Source organism: Cyprinodon variegatus, unplaced genomic scaffold (assembly GCF_000732505.1).
Source record: "Cyprinodon variegatus isolate N-32 unplaced genomic scaffold, C_variegatus-1.0 Scaffold240, whole genome shotgun sequence".
NCBI lineage: Eukaryota > Metazoa > Chordata > Actinopteri > Cyprinodontiformes > Cyprinodontidae > Cyprinodon > Cyprinodon variegatus.
In genome coordinates this window covers 976,801-995,867 of record NW_015150693.1, presented here as the reverse complement: position 1 = coordinate 995,867, position 19,067 = coordinate 976,801, and the positions used below count along the sequence as shown (strand labels likewise).

The 19,067-nt window shown below is 35.8% G+C and overlaps 1 protein-coding gene across 1 annotated transcript in view; it reads right to left on the bottom strand.

The window, feature by feature from the left end:
* The window catches only part of LOC107089133 (sodium/hydrogen exchanger 9-like), a gene marked incomplete at its 3' end in the record, with an annotated part of 99,264 nt that overhangs the window by 79,485 nt on the left and 712 nt on the right, over positions 1-19,067 (bottom strand). The window contains exons 2-5 of the mRNA XM_015381725.1: positions 17,544-17,743; positions 10,493-10,570; positions 10,329-10,405; positions 5,330-5,445 (exon numbers count right to left, since the gene is read on the bottom strand). Of these exons, the coding sequence (XP_015237211.1) occupies positions 5,330-5,445; positions 10,329-10,405; positions 10,493-10,570; positions 17,544-17,743 (471 nt within the window). The remainder of the gene's footprint in view (positions 1-5,329; positions 5,446-10,328; positions 10,406-10,492; positions 10,571-17,543; positions 17,744-19,067) is intronic.

Below are 19,067 nucleotides of genomic sequence, written 5' to 3'. Positions count from 1 at the left end.
TCTCTTATTAACAGATTATCCAATATTTTCTAATTCATTTTTTTCTTCTGGGGAGGGGGGGTAGTGGGTCAGGCTAGCGTAACTATGCAACAATTGATTGACGCATTGATGCATTTCAAAAAAAGGAAATAGATTTTTAAGTTGAAATTGTATACAGCTATTATCCAAACCATGCAGGGTTATGACTGTAAAGCATAATAAAATACATATATTCCATATTATAGCATTTCCATAGCTCACATTTTTTTTTCTTTATCATGCTGCATAGAAACAACCTTTAATATTTTTGAGGTTGCAAACCTAATCTAGTTCAAAACCAGCCTTGATCTGGGTTTCAGATTTTTGTCCTGCTGTAATCCCTGCTGTGGTTCAGCATAATGTCTAAAACCTGGATAGTTAGGTGCCAATGTAAAAGTCTGACATCAAGCACAAATGTGACTAAGGTCCTGTTGTTTTGCTTAAATGTTCAGATTGAATTTATGATGACATCTGGAATTCTGGGTAGAGTGATCACACAATAATATATATTTCTACGAGTAACATTTTTTTCTAGTAACTTCCACTACAGTTTTTTTCTATAGTAAAATTTTCTTTTTCAAACTAAGGTTTGAGGAATCTCTATAGTCGAACAGGAATTAGAAGTTTGTAATGGCCAGGCAAAAGTGAATGTTTGTACTGTTTATGTGAATAAAATAAAGAAAAAATAAAAACAGATAACAGGAATAATTGTGAAACAGCAAAACACTCAGTTTAAGTGAGACCTTCACTGACCTTTGCTAACCACCCCTGAGGCTACAAATGCAGCACAGCAGGACTCCCACTTTTTGATCTTAATCATTGGTCTTGCATTTAAATCTGGGAAGAACACTTTGACTAAGCACAAAACTGGGGATTTTGTAAGATCAATTGATGCATACAAAGAAGGAGTATCTCAGCACATTCTTCATGATGTCCAAATGAGATTTAAAAATGTGTTTATCCCTACTGCCAACTTAAAGATTACAGGTCTTCTCTCAAGACTAAGAGCCTCTTTTAATATAATTTCTATTTTGAATAAAATAAAAAAGATTTTATCCTGGATGTATAACACAAGATAATCGATAAGAAAAAAAGGGAAACATTAATTAATTTTTTTTTATGTAAGAGCTTTGACAAGCTCAGGAAAGCAGTGAGATAGGAACAGTTCAGCTCATCAAAACCTAGAACACATTGGCTTGATGTTTCTGTGCCTTTAATAACATCAAATTTTATATATATATATACTAATTCTGAATGAACCTGAAGCAGTCATATCTTACTTTCTTTTACTTATACTTTGGTACAGTCATCTCCCATGAAATCTAACTTCCCCATGCTCACAAAAAAAGCCTTACAGCAGGAAGATGCTGCAACCAGATGCCTCTGTGAGGACGATGTATTCAGAATGATGTGATGTCTTAGGCTGCTTTTGAATACTGCAAATTGGTATGGACACTTACCACTCCGCTGAAGAGGAAGTGTGTCAGCAGTCACCATGATAAGTTCTATCTGAATAGCGTTGGCAGTGAGGAAGGAGGTAGGAAGAGGATGCAGAATGTTTCCTATCGGTAGTTAATGACAGGACCTATAGGCACATTCCACCTCATGCAATTAGACAAAATTACATTTTTATATGTATTCTGTGTGAAAAAAATGCTTACGTATGCATCTCCATATTCCATGAATTACCTTTTAAAATGCATTCAATGATTTGTTACAGGTGTGTAACTTAAAGTCATGTTCTTCTTTTCTAAATGGCAGTATTCCTGATTTGTCCTGCATCATCCATACGTGTCTCTATCAACTAATGATGTCTGTAACAATGAAGCCTGTTCGGATTCAGCACAGCAGTCCAAAATTATTCTCCTGTGCTGGATCATGTTCTTATTAATGATCCTGCAAAAGGTGAAAAAAGGAACTAAGACCAGGATGTAGGAGTTACAAATAGATGTATCTGGAACAGTAGCGGCACCACAGAATTATGTGTGGAGATCTAATAGGGGTTCCTGAGCTTTTAAAGGGGGGGGGGGTCGGATAAAAATGGACACCGAAAATATTAGTAATAAAGATGTGAAGTATTTAATGATCAAGGGCTGTAATGGTTAAATATTTTTAAAGGCTTTTAACTAAATTCTTATAATACAAATACACAACATATTAATTTAATGATTTTAATAATTCAAAAACTATGGAACAAGAAGCCAAATCTAAACTGAAACAAACCAAAGAAAACCTCTTTTTAAGAGTGGACACTGTAACATAGAGCATCATCCTTGACCTTTCCTGGATCTTCACCTTTTTTCTGTTAGTATTAATAATTCACTTATTAATACTGTGTAGATATAATGGTATATCTGTGCTTTATTGTGAGTAAAACTGTATATGCGTGTATCCTTGTTTGCATTGTATAAAATGTAACACATGTTCAGTAATTATTGATTGCAATGGTTCCTTTCTTTTTAGAACTCTAAACAACGCACAATTTCATGTTTAGAATCAGCGCATAAAATATTGAAGATAAGATTTACTGGCACCAGTAAATGTGTTATATATTCCCGTTTTTGTATGCCAAGCTTTTTTTATTTCAGTCAGCATGTAGAATTGGATGGGCTACAGAAACGAGAAACAATGCAGTGATTTGAAGGACCTTCCAATATGTTCAAACTTTTTTTTTTTTTCATATAACAGTCTCTAGTGGAATCTCATTATTTCATGGTGAATATAAGTGAATAGTTGTATCTTTACCCGAGATACATTCAGGGTCAGCAATCATGTTTTACTGCAAACAGCAGCAGAGGTCATGTTGTTTCCACCAGCTCCTGTGGAAACACCCCCACCAGGCTCTCCTTTTTATTTGGCTCCATGGCTGCAGAAATGGGCTGTATATCCTTTAGTTGCATATAGAGACACGGTGCACGGACACGGTGCTGAGTGTGCCCAAATATTCTTTTCAGTCTCCTTTAATCTTGTTGACAGGTGATAGTGGAGCGAGTAAATAAAGTGGTTCATTTTGTCACACTTTGTTGTAGATATTGCTTCTTCAGAAGTCTGAGTATCACATAGTTTGTAATCTCACCAACCAAACTGCACATGAAGTATCTGCATATTAATTAATAGGTATCTACGTATATTCTATAAAACGTGTGGCACAGATCCTGTTTGATTGACCAATCTACTCTTAGAGTGCACAGTACTATAAGGAATCCTAAAATCCAATTACATCCCTTATAAAATGCATAGAAATTTTAAGAGGTAAGATATTTCTAAAATGGGCAAAATCTGATTATGTGTAATTTGCCTTAGCTTTATTGAGACTGTGAGTTTTTTTTTTTTTTTTCTGGTGTTACTTTGTTGTATGTCTTGTACTGTACCATGTCTGTTGGTTATGCTGTTCATTTTACATCTCTTTGCAGGTGATGAAGCAGACTGAAAAAGTTTTATCCTCTTTCTTTCATCTTTTCTCCTTTTTTTCTGTTTTTCCTCTTCTGTTCTACTTACATTGCAGTGTCCATATGATCTGTAAAACTCCTTGCATTATTATAATAAAGCAATTTATATGCATGAAACAAGCGGAACACTATGACGATAGCCGTACTGCTCCACTTGTGAAAGTAAAATCTGTTGGGCTCTTTTTGGCATCAAGAAAATTATTCTTATTGCCACATTGCCAGACAGGACACTGTTAAAAAGAAAATAAAAAAAAAGAAAGAAAAAAATTGCCTTATATGGTAAAATGTAAAACCTGCTTGAATGCCAGAATATAAAATGTATGCAGGATTTTATTAGAGTAGGGAGGTGAAATGTTATGCAAGAAGGTCCATGAGTTTGTTTCATATTTTGACAGCAGGATACAAAGCCTATGGATCTTGCATTTTTAAGGATTCTTTGTAGGCATTTAGTTTGAGTCTCATCACATTGACGAGTGCACTGGGGTCAAATCGAATGTGCACAGAGTGGCATTGCAAAGTACTGGCCCTCATGTGCTACAACTGAACCACAATGTAAATCTTTCCTCTGATGCTCATTGAGATCACATATTGGTATTAATAACGGTTTGTTGTCAAAGTAAAGTAATTTCATGATGAACCCTAAGAGAAAAATTCCCAAAGCATTGAATGTAGCAACCCTTTCCAGTTTTTACAAAGACAAAAGTGTGGCAGAAAACTCTTACCTCTTACCAGGACACACTGATACAGAGGTTTTGCAGACGTTTACTTCTTCGGTCAACAAGTTAAAGTGACACCAGTAAAGTCTGCTGCTGCAACGCACAGGCCTTTTGTTTAGCAGGTTAATGTCTTCTCAATAAATACTGAATATATTTAAAACAGAGATTCTCAGCTTCTTAGCAAAACATTTACTCTTGTCTCATTTTCCGCCACTGATCACACCAATTTTGCTTCTTTTGCCAAACCAGACAAAAGCTTCATTTTCCTACTCTTGTGTGTAGTCTTAAAGTCTGTTTATCACTAATAGATGCATTTATTTTATTTACTTAAGGTGTTTGTTTTTTTTAGGTTCCAAGAAATACTTTTAAAATTATCTGAAAGATAAAAATGTTTGAAATTCAAAATAGTCATTAAAAAAACAAAAAAAAAAAAAACACCCAAACATCCACTTCTCATTTAGTAAACTGAAGCTATATTTAGCAATCTGGATTAAAAATAAAATTAGGTCCAGAGGTTTGTATTTTAATAAAAACAAAACATGAAATTCTGAAATTAAAACATTTTTCCTGACTAAATGTTTATTTTTTTAAAGATTCGGAAAAGATGACTAAATCAATTCATCATTAATCATTTTGGTAATCAAATAATCTGTTGATAATTTCTTCAATTATTAATGTAATAATCATAGCAACAGGTGCCTTAAATTAGATTTTATACAAAATTTACACCAAGCGAAGCTAAAACTACGCCACTTGAGTAGTTCTTGATAGAGCATACTCACATAAAAAAAAGCTTTATATATTTTTTTTCACTTTTAGCATAATTACTGCTCTGAGTGGGTTTCTGTTTCAGCCACTGGCATGTGTTAGACTCTGTAAGGTCCAGTTATCCGTTATTTAATTACTAAATCAGTTGACAATTATTTCAGTAAGTTAACCACAATAAATCCGATTAATTGTTTCAGCCTTAAATACAACATTTAAACCTGCTGGCACTTCCTGCTACAGATTTACTGTTAATTATTTACTAAATTATTTATTAAATTAATAGTGTTTTTTTGTTGTTGCTGTTTTATAAAGCCATATCATTGTGTTACGTAGAAGAGAGAAACTTTTTTGTGAAGGTTTTTTGAGGAGGATACCTACCGGGGTCAGTGGCTGACATGATTGCACCAAACAGGAGGCAGTCAGTGAGGGAGAACTCTCCATCTGCTGCTCGTCCCAGAAGCACCATGAGTCTGGTGAAGCCGTAGACGCAGGCCCTGGTATTGGGATCAAACAGACGGCAGAAAAACACACTGTGGTCATCTTTCTGGAAGGGCAGGCAGGTGCAAACCTATCAGTCATCCTGCTAGACGCAGCAGGGCTCCCCCCTCCCCCTCAAGTGGTCAGGCTAATGGGGCCCGACACAAACAGCAGGTGAGCTGACCCCTTTCCAGATAGTAATGCCTAATATGAACAGGGCAGTTTTTTTTTTTTATTCTGCAGACATAATTTCCAGGTGAATATGAATTAAATCATAACTGAATGCAGACTGAAATCTCTATATGAGAAATGTGCGTTTGCAAAGACTTTGTGAAGGGCAACATGACAGAATAATACAGAGGAAGCATTTTCTTATCATCTCTGCAGCCAGGCTGTAGAATAAATCTCAAACTCCAACTGTCCCCAGCTTTATCTCGTCTATAAAAGCGGTGCACTTTGAAGGCAAAGACAAAACTTTTCTATTCAGTATTCATAACAGCAGGACAGCTCCTGAATCCTAACCAAGGTGTGTTAAGTGCTGATCTAGTTAGCAAAGACACATCCTGTAATAATCAATATGCTACTGACCTCTCTAAGGAGCACTGAGCCACTTCATTACCATGGAGATGGCACACAACCATGTCCCTATGGCCAGGATTTAAAGCACTGTCCTCAGGTTGAACATGATAAGCTGCCTTATTCATGTATCTTAAGGGGAGATTTGAGGTTAGGGTGATCGTGCTTCCTCTAGAGGGGGGTTCGTGTGCATGCACATGTACTTTAAGCATGTGCATGCCAAATAGAGAAGGATAGAGTCAGGCCCACAGGCACTGACACGGTGAGGCAGGCAAGCGCATCGAGCAAATCCGCCTGCTAGGTTTGTCTACATGATAAATCACATGCAAACAAGCAATAAGTTTGAACTGCAGACTGCATTATATAGCCTCAACTTAAGGTCAAAGGAAGCTCAAAAGATGGAGCTGCAACATCATACAGGTGATTCATGGGTGCACATCATGTTGGTTGCATCAACTCTGCAGCAGAGCGACCATCCAAAGCAGAGTGGGCTTGAGTTAAGTTGCTAACCCCCTAATGGTATCTCAGTTTGAAAAGGAAATAACATAACAACAGTGCTATATGATGAGTATGATTTTCATTCTAATTTAATAAATTATTAATACGTCATATTTGACATTACATTAAATTACTATTTTATCATATCAAATGTAATATAAAATAAACTCTACATAAAAAAAATATTATTTAACCCAAATGTGAATAATTTGGTAATTCAAGTTATCCATTATGTTTTTCAAACTAATCCCTGGTAAATGATTTGATCCACTTTCAGGGCTGTTTTTTGGAAAACTAACCCAGTTTAATGGGCAAAGCCATTAAGCCTGCCCTGTTGTCCTCAATCAAGGACTGGATGGGTCTGTATTCGACACAGGACTGGATCAGAAAAAAAATATTCATATATATATATATTTTATTTTTAGTCCTATACAGTAACCTTAATTGTTCAGTCAATGAGAGCATTTATGTGCGCGGAAATCTGCATTAAGTATTTGTTGTTAACCACAGGAATAATGTACAACGCATACTCATTCGGACAATTACGATAACTACAGAAAATCACATTAAATAAGCTGTGGTGAATGATGGTCCTGCAATATAAAGCTGAGATAAAAATGGCGGCAACTTGCGCAACAGTTACTATGGTCGAGCACGGGGGTACCCAATTTGGGGGTCAGAATGAATGAATGAATGAAGACAATCCAGCAAACAGTAACTGCAGAGGAGGAGTATATATGCCAGAAAGAACAAAGAATGGAGTAATCAATTGATTGGGAGCAGGTGTGGACAGAAGCAACTAGAAGGGAAACTTGCGCTGTGGATGTTATCAATGATCGAATTGAAGCGATAAAACTTGGGTGATAAAATAAATAAAAGAATCAAAACAGGCAACTTTAAATGTGATTACCTAAATAGTTAAAACATTAATATTAGTTTTTATCATTACAGTGACTTCCAAATACAAATTCTAATTTTCCCTGAGGCTATATTAATCACATTACAATTTTTTCAGGACTCAGTTTTACTATGCTTGGTGCTTGGTGTTGAATTCATTTCTTAAACAGCTAGAACAAAAAAAAAAACTGTTAGAATCATGAAAGGATAACTTTTCTGAGAATACCGGTAGGTAGAATCAACACTAAAAGTACCAGTGGATTTAATATTAATATTTAATATTTAGGATCAAATGCTTTTACAAAAGGTTCAATATTCTTTTCTTATCAAATTTAATCCAAAATGTAAGCAGAAAAAAAAAAAGAATTGAACTGATATCACATTCTGTCATAGTAAACACTTTGCTAACAGAGATCTAAATAGCCTAACCAAGACCAGGACTGCCATCTAGTGGTGCTAAACCATAATTGCAGCTCTTAACACAAAAGCATTAGCTGACTGTAAATCCATATATTCTGGCTCCAAAAGCAAAGTCACATCCTTCCAAGACCTTTTAAAATCATTAGCTCTGCTCAGCACTCTTACGAGTTTATTTATATGTTTTAATTTATAATTGAATGAGCTGCAAAGGTGGGATAAATGTAAGTATAGTGCTGGCTTTCTACTGAGGTTGACAAACTAAAAGGAGAATCTGGAATGCTTCAGCTTTAACTGAACTTGCTGTTAGGAGAATTTTACACAGAGATTCAAAAACAATCTTAAACCAACAAAACAAACAAACAAAAAAAAAAAACAGCTGAGAGAGTTAATTTGCCATAACATTGCTCTTATTTAGTTGCCACAAAATATTTGCTTGGGAAATTGTGTAAAAAAGTGTGGCGCCTACTGATATAAGTTTCTGTAAAGGTGCTGTACTGCAAAAATCAAAGGGATATTTTATTATAAAATCAAAGAGATATTTTATTATTATTATTATTATTATTATTATTATTATTATTATTATTATTATTATTATTATTATTATTACTGTCCACCAATAATAATTTCAATAATTTCAAAAAACAATCAATGTAACTTTTTTGCAATGACAAGTAAATTCAATTATTAAATAAAATTTATTACAGTTTGGTCCTTTCCTACTTTCATTTTTTTTTTTTATCCCGACAAAACTATTTTGTATTTTAAATGCTGTAAATTTGTTAATTATAATTTAATTAACACTAAATGACAAGAAACATGCTAAAATCTCCTAGATTTACTAAAGTTTTTTTTGTAGTGGAAACTATTTTAACAAATTGTTATTCTTAAGGTGGTCCAGGAAGATCCGCTCATATAAAAAATAACCTGAAGAAATTATTCTTATAGAATAGCAAACTGAATAGTTAAAGGTGTCCTTCTTGATAAACTATTTTATTAGAATCAAACAGTTGTTCTGTGACCACAACCTAAACAACAGGGGAATTCAGCAGAATCCTACTTTAAGAACCGAATAGCTAAATTTAAGGCCATGGCCATTGTTGTGAATTCATTTAAAAGCTACTTTTTTTTTTGAAAGCTAAAAATATTTCTAAGCGTCAAACTCTATTGTAAAAATCTAAATTTAGAAATAAATCATCATGCTTTTTAATTTAATCTTGTCTTGGTTATTGCAACACACTTTTTTTAATGTCTTCTAATAAAAATGATATTGACCACCTCTAGTCAGTTCATAAAGCTGCATAAAGCAAGTATTTTAACCAATGGAAGTTGATTTTAATTTAGTCATTTCTTTTAAAGCCTTCTGTGGTCAAACTGCAGCTTTTATCTCTAAACATCCATAACCCTGCACCTATTCTGGCCGCTTGACAATCTTCCAATTAAAGTCTATTAATGGTTCCACAAACACATTTAAAATAGATTAAATAAAGAGAGATATATCTCATATAGCTGTATCCACAAGATTGTTGAAAGGATTGCTCTATTCTCTGGGAGTTTATTATTTGTACAATTATGTATATTGCACAGTTTTTTTTTTCTACATCGTTCTGTCAATAGGCTGCTGCCCTTCTATTAAACTTTGCATTGCATTTTCACCTAAAAATGCCTTATCATCTATTAACTATTGAACAGTTTTTTTGGTTCTCTTTTCCTCTAAGTTCCTTCTCTTCTGTTTTGCAGCTTACCTTTAAATTAGGTTGTTATTCATATTTATTGCACAGCGTAAGTCGGGTGTCATCTGTCAATGTGTTTTTGCTCCTGTCACATTCTACATTACCTCACTGGAAGGCAATAAAGGCATTTTCTCTATCTTTGTGCTACATTGAATCCGTTCATTCTTTAAAAAGCAGCTGAAGACTATTTTATCTAAACTGCCTTTTACAACACTTTGTGCTGTCGGATGTTAACCATGTACTGATTGAACCTATTATTTTATGTGTGTTTTCTATTCTTATTTGTATTATATAAACCACTTTTTGTCTTTCTTTTACTTTGAAGGGGGGAATATAAAATAATCTGCAATGTCATCTTCACGGTTACAGACAAACCAGCGGCAAAAGATATAATTTATTGAAGCATTAATCTTTCCTTTTATTATTTTAAAGCTAATCTGGTCTTGGACCAGCAGTTAAACAATTCGGTCAGGGACCAACTGCTAATCTTAATGTATTACACAGGGAACACGCCCTAAGGTGTGTGATTGTCTTAAATAGATTTAAAAAACTAGCTAACCTACAAACCAGTTGCTTTAAAAAGCAGCTACCTGACCACAGGTTGCTAATCAATGCAGTGACAACTGAATTCCTGCAGAAACCACATATTTTCACACTTATAAAGACAGACAGAATCTAATGTACTTTTTGAATCAGTTTTAGAACTGAGATACAGATTTTAGAGGTATTGTTTTGTGGTGTGTATTAGTCTGAATGAAAAAAAGAAAGAAAAAACTTACCCTATGCAAAAGCAGCTGATCACCGTTCCCAGAAAGGCATAGGTTAAAACAGAGCCCAGATTATCAATGAATCGTCTCTAGAACATGAATCAAAAAGCAGCTGTTGTTAGAAAAGCAGCATGTTTTCAAAGTTTTTTTTTAAAAGTTTTCTAGAGTTGTCACACCTGATTCAGGGTGTAAGCCCCAAAGAAGATGATTGGTGGCAGGAAAAGATTGAAAAGGACCTCTGGATCAAGCGTAGCCTGAAAAAAGAGTAACTTTATTTACTGGACAATTGATTCAGTTAGATGTTTTATATATATTTAGACATATATGTATATAGCATAGGTATATATTACAGGGACATCTGCTGCTAACAGAAGCATAAAGAGTGACATGGCAGTACACACATATATGTATTTAAATATATATATACCAATTATGCATTGAATTGGCATCTGGACTCATGACGCCATTTAAGATTTGTCCTATTTTTTTCCCCTAAATGCTATTATCGGTACATTTTGGGCTGTTGCTGCGCTGGCATGTTTCTCTCCTGGATGCCTTTCTAACCAAACATTCACACTTTAGATGTTAACTACAACATATAGAGAAACTTCCATCCTCTCCGTTTTCCCGCCAGTATTTCAGAATTGTACAATTTTGTGAGTCTTCAAGCTTTATTTGATTTATCTGCCCATATGACTGAAGTGTTTTCACAAAAGTGTTTTTTTTCCATCATATTTTTGTTGACTTAGAAACCAACATTTTGAAATTATTTATAGTTAACCATAAATTCATACACTAATTATTGACTGGATGAAGAGTGTGAAGGCTTTATTTTTTTGTTTTTCAATAAACTGAATGCATGCGTGGGTTGACAGGTTCATTTTAGATAAATTTATGTTAGGATTAAGCTACTAGAGCTAAAAAATTTGGAACATGACAGAAAGAAAAGAAATCCAAGAAGGTGAAGTGAGCTTTTCTATAGGGTTTCCAGGAGATCTCTCAGAGAAGGAGTTTGGTCCTCTGCGGGGGGCATTTAGTAGAGCTGCTGCTCCTTCACAGTGAGAGGAGTCAGCTCAGTCAGGAGATGTTTTAGGGACCAGAAGGAGACCCAGGGGGACAGCCAAGGACACACACTGGACAGACTATTTCTGGCCCCTGGAAAACATGGGTTTTGGAGAGGAATGCATGGGTGTTTCTGCTAATGCTGCTACCCTAATAAGATTGTTCTACTTGTCCACATTTGACATTCTGCGTATACTGTGTAAAATTTATTCAAAGTTTCCATAAGATTGCTTTATTGTTTTAAATGTATTCTTAGCTTAACCAACAATTTAGTTTTAAGTTGTTTTTCAATTCATATAAGTGACCAACAGTTTTTTTCTAATCCAGAATTGGAACTATTAAGTTTACAAAACCTTTCCAATTAGTAACAACTCTGCCATAAATCCTGGAAACGACTGTTTGGCTGACCAATCACGTTTGTGCAGAGACTCTCCCATCAGTCACGCTAATGACTGGATGGTGCTGCAGATGCATTCTGCCCACAGATCTACACATATATAATTTAACTTGGACACAGAAGTGGTACATTTTTGTTGTTTTCAAAAGCCAATGTTGCACTTTGCAATAAGCATTTCTGGTTTATTTGCTTTAAAAAAAAACCTTTGTGTTTTAAAATGAGAACATTTCAGCGTTGTCGCCATTTCTATATGGAAAGCACTACTTCTTTGCGATTACAGAGGTCAGACGTTTCCTGTAGTTTTTCCACCAGGTTTGCACACACTGCAGGAGGGATTTTGTCCCACTCCTCCACACAGATCTTTTCTAGAACAGTTAGATTTCTGGGCTGAGAAACAAGGAGTTTGAGCCACTGATCTCTATTTATTCACTGGATTGCTAATTGCCTGTTGGCAGTACAGGATTAAAGTTAAACCACCGGCCACCATATTGGTACTCCCTAGTTAGACCAATTGCAATGTAAACAATATGTTCTCTACAGGACATATTGACTTAAGACTTTTAAAAAAGATAAATTCAATTTGACAAACACTTGCTGTTTCACAGCATATGTATACTAAAAAAATAGGCACATCACATTGCATAGTCATTATGAAGTCAATTAAGTCTCTAAATCATGTAATATAACATATTATACAAATCCATCACAATTAATGAATGTGTTAATGGAGCATAAAAATACAGATGTGCCAAATGTGCTAAACCAGAGGCCTTCAACAGGGGGTCCGTGACCCCTAGGGGGTCCGCGGAGGTACTGCATGGGGGTCGCGAAACTTTTGGTTGATTCATTTTTTTTTTTTTTTATATTCCCTGCTGAATTGAAATGTCTTTAAATCCACATTAACATGAATTCAACACACTGTAGTAAACAGATAAATGCAGGCAAAAGATGTCTTTCAGTCATCAATGCACATATTCAGCGACACACAGGAGCTCTTTCAGGCTGGGCACCGTTTCATTCACAACACCTGTCCCATCAACCAGGAATCAGAATCAGAAATACTTTAATAATCCCAGGGAGAAATTACTTTCGTTATATTACTTCATATGTAATAGAGTGACTATAGGACCAGGTTGATATAACACAATTTCATACAATATATATAATTAGGGGGTCCCCGCTCCATCTTGTCATCAGTTTGGGGGTCCTTGGCCTGGAAAATGTTGAAGACCCCTGTGCTAAACTGATGATTATTAGATTTTGTTACAATTTATTCTATCTTTAGCTTTAGACAGTAGGTAAGTATAAGTTGGCTGTTTAATAATTCATTTAATTCTTGATTTGATTCTATTTTTTACACAGATTTTAAATAAATCCTGAATCCTAAGAAGTATACAGAGACTGTGTGCTTTTTCAGGTGGGAGGGATTTACAGCGATCACTCAAGTGAAAGCGGAGTGCTCAGGCTTCAGAGTGATTCTTTGTAAAAACGGCAAATCATTCTTTTACACTAACAGTAAGGCTTTAGTAAAACTGGGCTGTCTGTATTATTCAATGTGCTGAAGAATTTGAGAAGGTTGTGATAGGGTTTACTCTATTCTAATAAATAAAAACATATGTGAAATTGATTAAGAGTAAAAAAAAAGACTACATACGAAAGATACTTAGATTAGAGTGCTAGAATGAAACGACTAGTTGCCAAAGCCTGGAATTGATGGTGTAAGCTGCCTCAGAGCTCTCCTGCACTTAGTGATTTTATAACATTGTACTGATTCAGCATGCTGTCAATGAATACTGGGGTTAATTAAAAGCACAATGTGAAATGAAAATTATAGCTGTCCGTATCCATGAAGCTTCTAGAACATAGAGGTATGAGGAAGTACCACCATTATGGCTGAGCTGCGCCATAAATAACAACAAAATCCATGCTGCAAATTACCTGCAACACAAACAGCACAAACAGTGTGAGGCATTTCTGTATTTATATCCCCTTTCTTTGAATGTTTCTCATCCCTGCCAATGAGATGCAATACAAGCCAATCTGTAAGGCGGCATTCCATGTGCAATTTCACCCCTGAATGCCTTTAATTTGTGTTGTGGTTAGCCTTGTATAAAAAAAGGAAAAACAGTGGCAACCTTACGGTTTTATCTATAAAAAGATAAATGATCAAAGAATGCATTTGTGCACTGTCAAACTTTCTGTCCAAATAATGAGATCTGTTAAAAAAAACAACCGAAAGCTGCCTTTAGAAAAGCACCAATAGCAGCCTGAAGACCATGAAAAAATATGGATAAATGAAAGCCTCTGCTAATGTTCTATTTCTAGGACATGCAGGCACTCTAATGAATATTTACCAGAGGTGAATTACTTGCATGTTTATCTGAATTACAGAATCAATCCAAATGTTGGAGACTCCACTACAGAACCCAGTCTTCACTATGAGTAATTCCGCATTTGAGGAGGTAGCTAAATCTACAGATTGCTCTGCAACAATAACCCACCACTGTATAAATGACTTTTTTAATGCAGCCGCAATCAACAACAAAGCATAGCATCTATGCATTTAAAAAAAAAAAACAAACAATAACAAATGAGCATGACGAAAGAAAAAAAAAACAAAAACAACAAGGGCTACTGCAACGAGCAAATTATGCATATCCTGGCAGTTTTATTCTAAGGGCCACCTGCACCACAAAGTTGTGGATGGAGGTGCGCTGTATACACTAATTGCCTCTTCAGCTGAGCAGTGCTAAATTTAATCAGACCACAAACTTTAATGCTTTTCTCCCTAGTGGCACATAATGGACTCAGTAATGCAATGAAATCCTTATCTCTCTCTGCTAGCTCCCCCATATGTATCAAGCCTAATGGCTCGAAGGCTACACACGGTCTGACCGATGTAATGGCCTCTGTGGTAGCCTCTGCTGGTTTGCTAATGAGACCTCGGCATTCATAACGGGCAAAGGAGTCGAAGCCATTAGAGAAGAGTTTCACTGGGTCTGGATGATTTGTAAGGTCCGCAACAAGCCCCTTCTGGGTTTAAAATATCCCTCTTAGATTAATCAACGAATGTCCAAATGCACTCCACATGCAGGTCTGGAGTGAATGAGTGAGGTAAGAAAAATATGCACATCTAAGTGGTTTCCATTTAACCTATATTTAAATATATATAATGAGTGATGGAGGGGATGAAAAGGATCTTCTATGGTCATGGTGGCTTTCCTGACCATAGTCAATTGCAGTTGTACAATTCGCACAAAAGAAGTTTGAGGTTAAAGGGTCATTCTGCTGGTCTGGTATGATCATGGACTATCTGGTTCAGTTTCACAGAGATAAAGCTGTTCTGGCAGACTATAATATTGGAAGTATCTATACATCCCAATTTATCCCAGCTGGGGTCGCAACGAGTGCTGGTGCATATCTCAAGCTGTCAATGGGCGAAAGGTGGGGTACACCCTGGACAGGTAGCCAGTCTATGGCAGGGCATCACAAAGACAAAGAGGACAAACAACCATTTACGCACACATTCACACCTAAGGAGAATTTAGAGAAACCAATTAACCTAACAGTCATGTTTTTGGACTGTGGGAGGAAGCTGGAGTACCCGGAGAGAACCTACGCATTCACAGGGAGAACATGCAAACCCCATACAGAAAGACCCCAGGCTGGGAATCGAACCAAGAACCTTCTTGATGCAGGGCAGCAGTGCCACCCACTGCACCATTGTGCAGCATATTGAAAATAGTGACAGATTAATAAAGGCATTCATAAAACAGCATTAAGAATGTCCTCCTTGATTTTTAAAAGGTTGCTGTTTTTCCGACATGTACAGTTATTAATCTTTTTTTTTAAAGAAATGCATTCTTTTTAGATCCTTTTTTAAAGATTTGATATTTTTGCTGATCTAATGAAATGTTTGTGTTTTTCTCCCTAAGAAAAGACTGAGTATTCAATATTTCAACACAAACAGCAAACTGAATGGTAAGTAATTCTGAGCCGGCGATTAAACTCTAAGAGCAAATTCGCTAGACTGAAATGTTGCAGCTGCACATTAAACACCACCTCAAAACAATTTTTCTTCTTGGTAGGCAGTGTCACGATCTCCCCTCACCAAAATAGCTGGAAGGTATAACTAAAGGCAGAAGACGTATGAACGTTAATCACAAGGTTTTAAAAGGAGATGTGAGTGAAACCCACTCCAGAGAAGTAGAATGCTTCTGATGTTTTCTGTGGTTCGGGAGTGGCTGAAAACAAGGTATCTGGATGTGTGCATGTGTGCGTGTGTGGATGGGTGCTGCTGAAGCACTGGTCCAACCACAGTTCAAGCCTTTGAATCTCCCCCACACTCTAAGATGTACATGGCTTCACAATTTTCTTATGCTGCATTTATCCTTGCTGCTTTCATCAATTTTTCTACCACAAATTTTTTCCCCCCATCCATTCAGCTTTCCGTGAATATCCTTTGAAATAGTTTTCGGTGAATTTCTAGCTCATCTGGCAATGAACTTGTGTATCTTTCCCTCATCATGTAGGCTGTCAGTTACAGTTTGGTAGACATCTGTAAAACTAGCAGCTCTCCCCATGGTTGAGCAGGCCGTAACATAACATTTCTGCAACAAAAATACATTCCTTAAACTAAATTTAAGGCATTTCATTAGCTGTTAGCCAGAATCTTCTAAATCCCATAAACAGTAACACATTTTGCAAGGATTAGGTTATACAGTGTGGGCCTCCAAGTTTTGGCTTCAGCATGAGCTTTGAGCAAAAACACAGGCTTAAGATGTAGCTTACAAAAATGTTTCTGTAAAAGCAAACACGTTATACTCAGCATTTTCAAAGGCCAGCTCCTTAATGGAGCCCATAGGAAAACAATGACAGCGCATATTCTTACACAAAATCTTCCATCTCTCTGTTGTCTTTGTAATTTGAAATAATAACCTCCATTTCCACCTCTCTAAATCATCATCAGCTATAAATCTCTTCAAGGCTACAATTACCATAAACTGTACACATCGCTGTAAGCTTTAGTGTCTGCGTTATAATAAAGGCTGTCAGTCTAAAAAAGATGGCAGCAATTCACATTCATTACTGCGCTCTGTGCCACAGGTTGAAGTGCAAGGTAGCTATCCAAGAGGAAAAAGCCTGCAGTGTCTGCTGAGACTACTTCCTCTCTATTTTTCTGCAGTGCAGTGCAATCTGCCACAAACATCCCCTTGCAAAACTATCTCATTATAGGAATAAAGACAACAAACTAGGAAATCATCCTTAGTAGGCATTTTCAAGGAGGCTAATTGATGCATCTAAAGAGCCTGATGTTTTCGTTCCTGCATGTCTCAATCTAAAAACCTTTTAAAGGAACTGGATTTGTGTAAAATAAGCGGCTTCGCTTGAGTGTCCTTATTAAACATGTGAAAAATGCAATCTTCTATGTTTGTCACCTTCTAATTCTTTATATGGGTTGAATAGCTCTTTCTTCCTTTCTTCAGATGTGCTGCCGTGCCTATTCTAACAAACAGACCATGAAAATGACCCGGAAGACTAATAACATGGAGCTATTAGAGAATCCTGTTGATGAAAATACTCAGGGTTCATCCAGAATGCTTCAAACATTCTAGCTGCATTTGCTAATTAAAGTCTTTTCAAAGCCATTGAGTTTATAGGACACACTACTTCTAGTTGTACTAATCCCACAGCAAACAAAAGCTGGTGTAAAAGCTTTGCTTTGCCTTGCATCTGCGCTGAAGGTCAAAATAAATTGCCATAGTTACCGTGTGAGTACTTGAGAGCTGCGAGCATCTCTGGCCCATCTTTCTGATACGTGCGTAGCAGTGCCCTTGGGATGAGGTGTTGACCATTATGACACGAGGAGTGCTGTTCAGACCATGGCAAGAGCACACGTCGGCCATGTTCTCCAAATGCTCCTCTCCATCCAGCCATAAGTACTTGACGGCTAAACCCAGGAAGACACCTGCAAAGAGATTCCAAATGGATGCTTGCAGAATGTGATCAAGTTCAGTTAAATAAAAAATGCAATAAATGGAAGCATGGATTAATGTTTTATTTCATGTTTTTCTTTACACTGCATGCTAATAAGAGAGACACTATTAAAGGAAAAACATGTTATTACATTGGCGAGCATAGTTATGATGATCTGCCTTAAATAAAGCAAATAAAGACTTAATTCTACAGTGTTCATGCTTTTCAGCTTTGGGTTTGTTGCCAACGGTGACCTGAAAATAGGAAGTAACTGATGTAGATATTTCAAAAAAGAATAAATAAACTCATTAATACATTACACATTCCAAACATTTGGTTTTATTAGAAAGAAAATTGACAGAAAAACAAATTGTTAATTATATGGTAATACAGCATCCTAACCTCATTATTGAAAAATCTTAATGACCCCTTAAAGTATTTCCTGCTACTTTACACAGCAGCATCAAATGATGTATTAATGCCATACCAAGTACGAATGCATTGCACACATGCAGTCAGTATTACTAATAGTATAGTAAATACCTAGTATTTAATGAGGTCCAAACACTTATTTACAATAAAGATATCCTTATATCACAACAGGGAAGATTTAGGCAATTAATTGCAGTTGCATTATAATCGCAATTTAGCAAAAGCCTTTTGCAAATTTTTTTTATCGCAGATGCACTGAATTTTAGTCACGTTATATTTAACAAGATTAAGACACTAAAATTCTCACTCCAGCTTTTTAAATGGCTCTTATACCTTTAAAGCTGGTTTGCTGTCACAAAGAATAGAACAGACAGTTGCAGCTTGCACATAGTTACATGCATGATACCAGATGTAAGAACTTTTTCATGGAAAAGTTTAAAATCCTGCTTTCAAGGTCATGCAAAACTGAATCCCAAGATTGAAACATTTACATGCTTGCAATCAGTGCAAAAGCAAATCGCAATAAAATCGAAATTACGATATTAGTTGAAAAATAATCGCAATTTAGGTTTAAGGCAAAATTGTTTACTTATACTTATGCTTTATGAATAGTCTGACAGCAGGGTTGCAAAATATATCAAAAATACAACGCAATTATTTAATTTAATAACCCAGCATTAATATATAAAGGTATCATAATATGATTTTATGCAATGACTCTGATAAGACTTTTCACATATTTTAATATATATTGATCACAGCATTTGTCACTGACTGACTTTCCTGCTTTTATATTGTTGTTATTTGTTTTTTTTTTTCCTTTTTTTTTTAAGCCAATACTATCACAATGTTATATTAGAGGGTTTTCTAAACATCTCAAAATT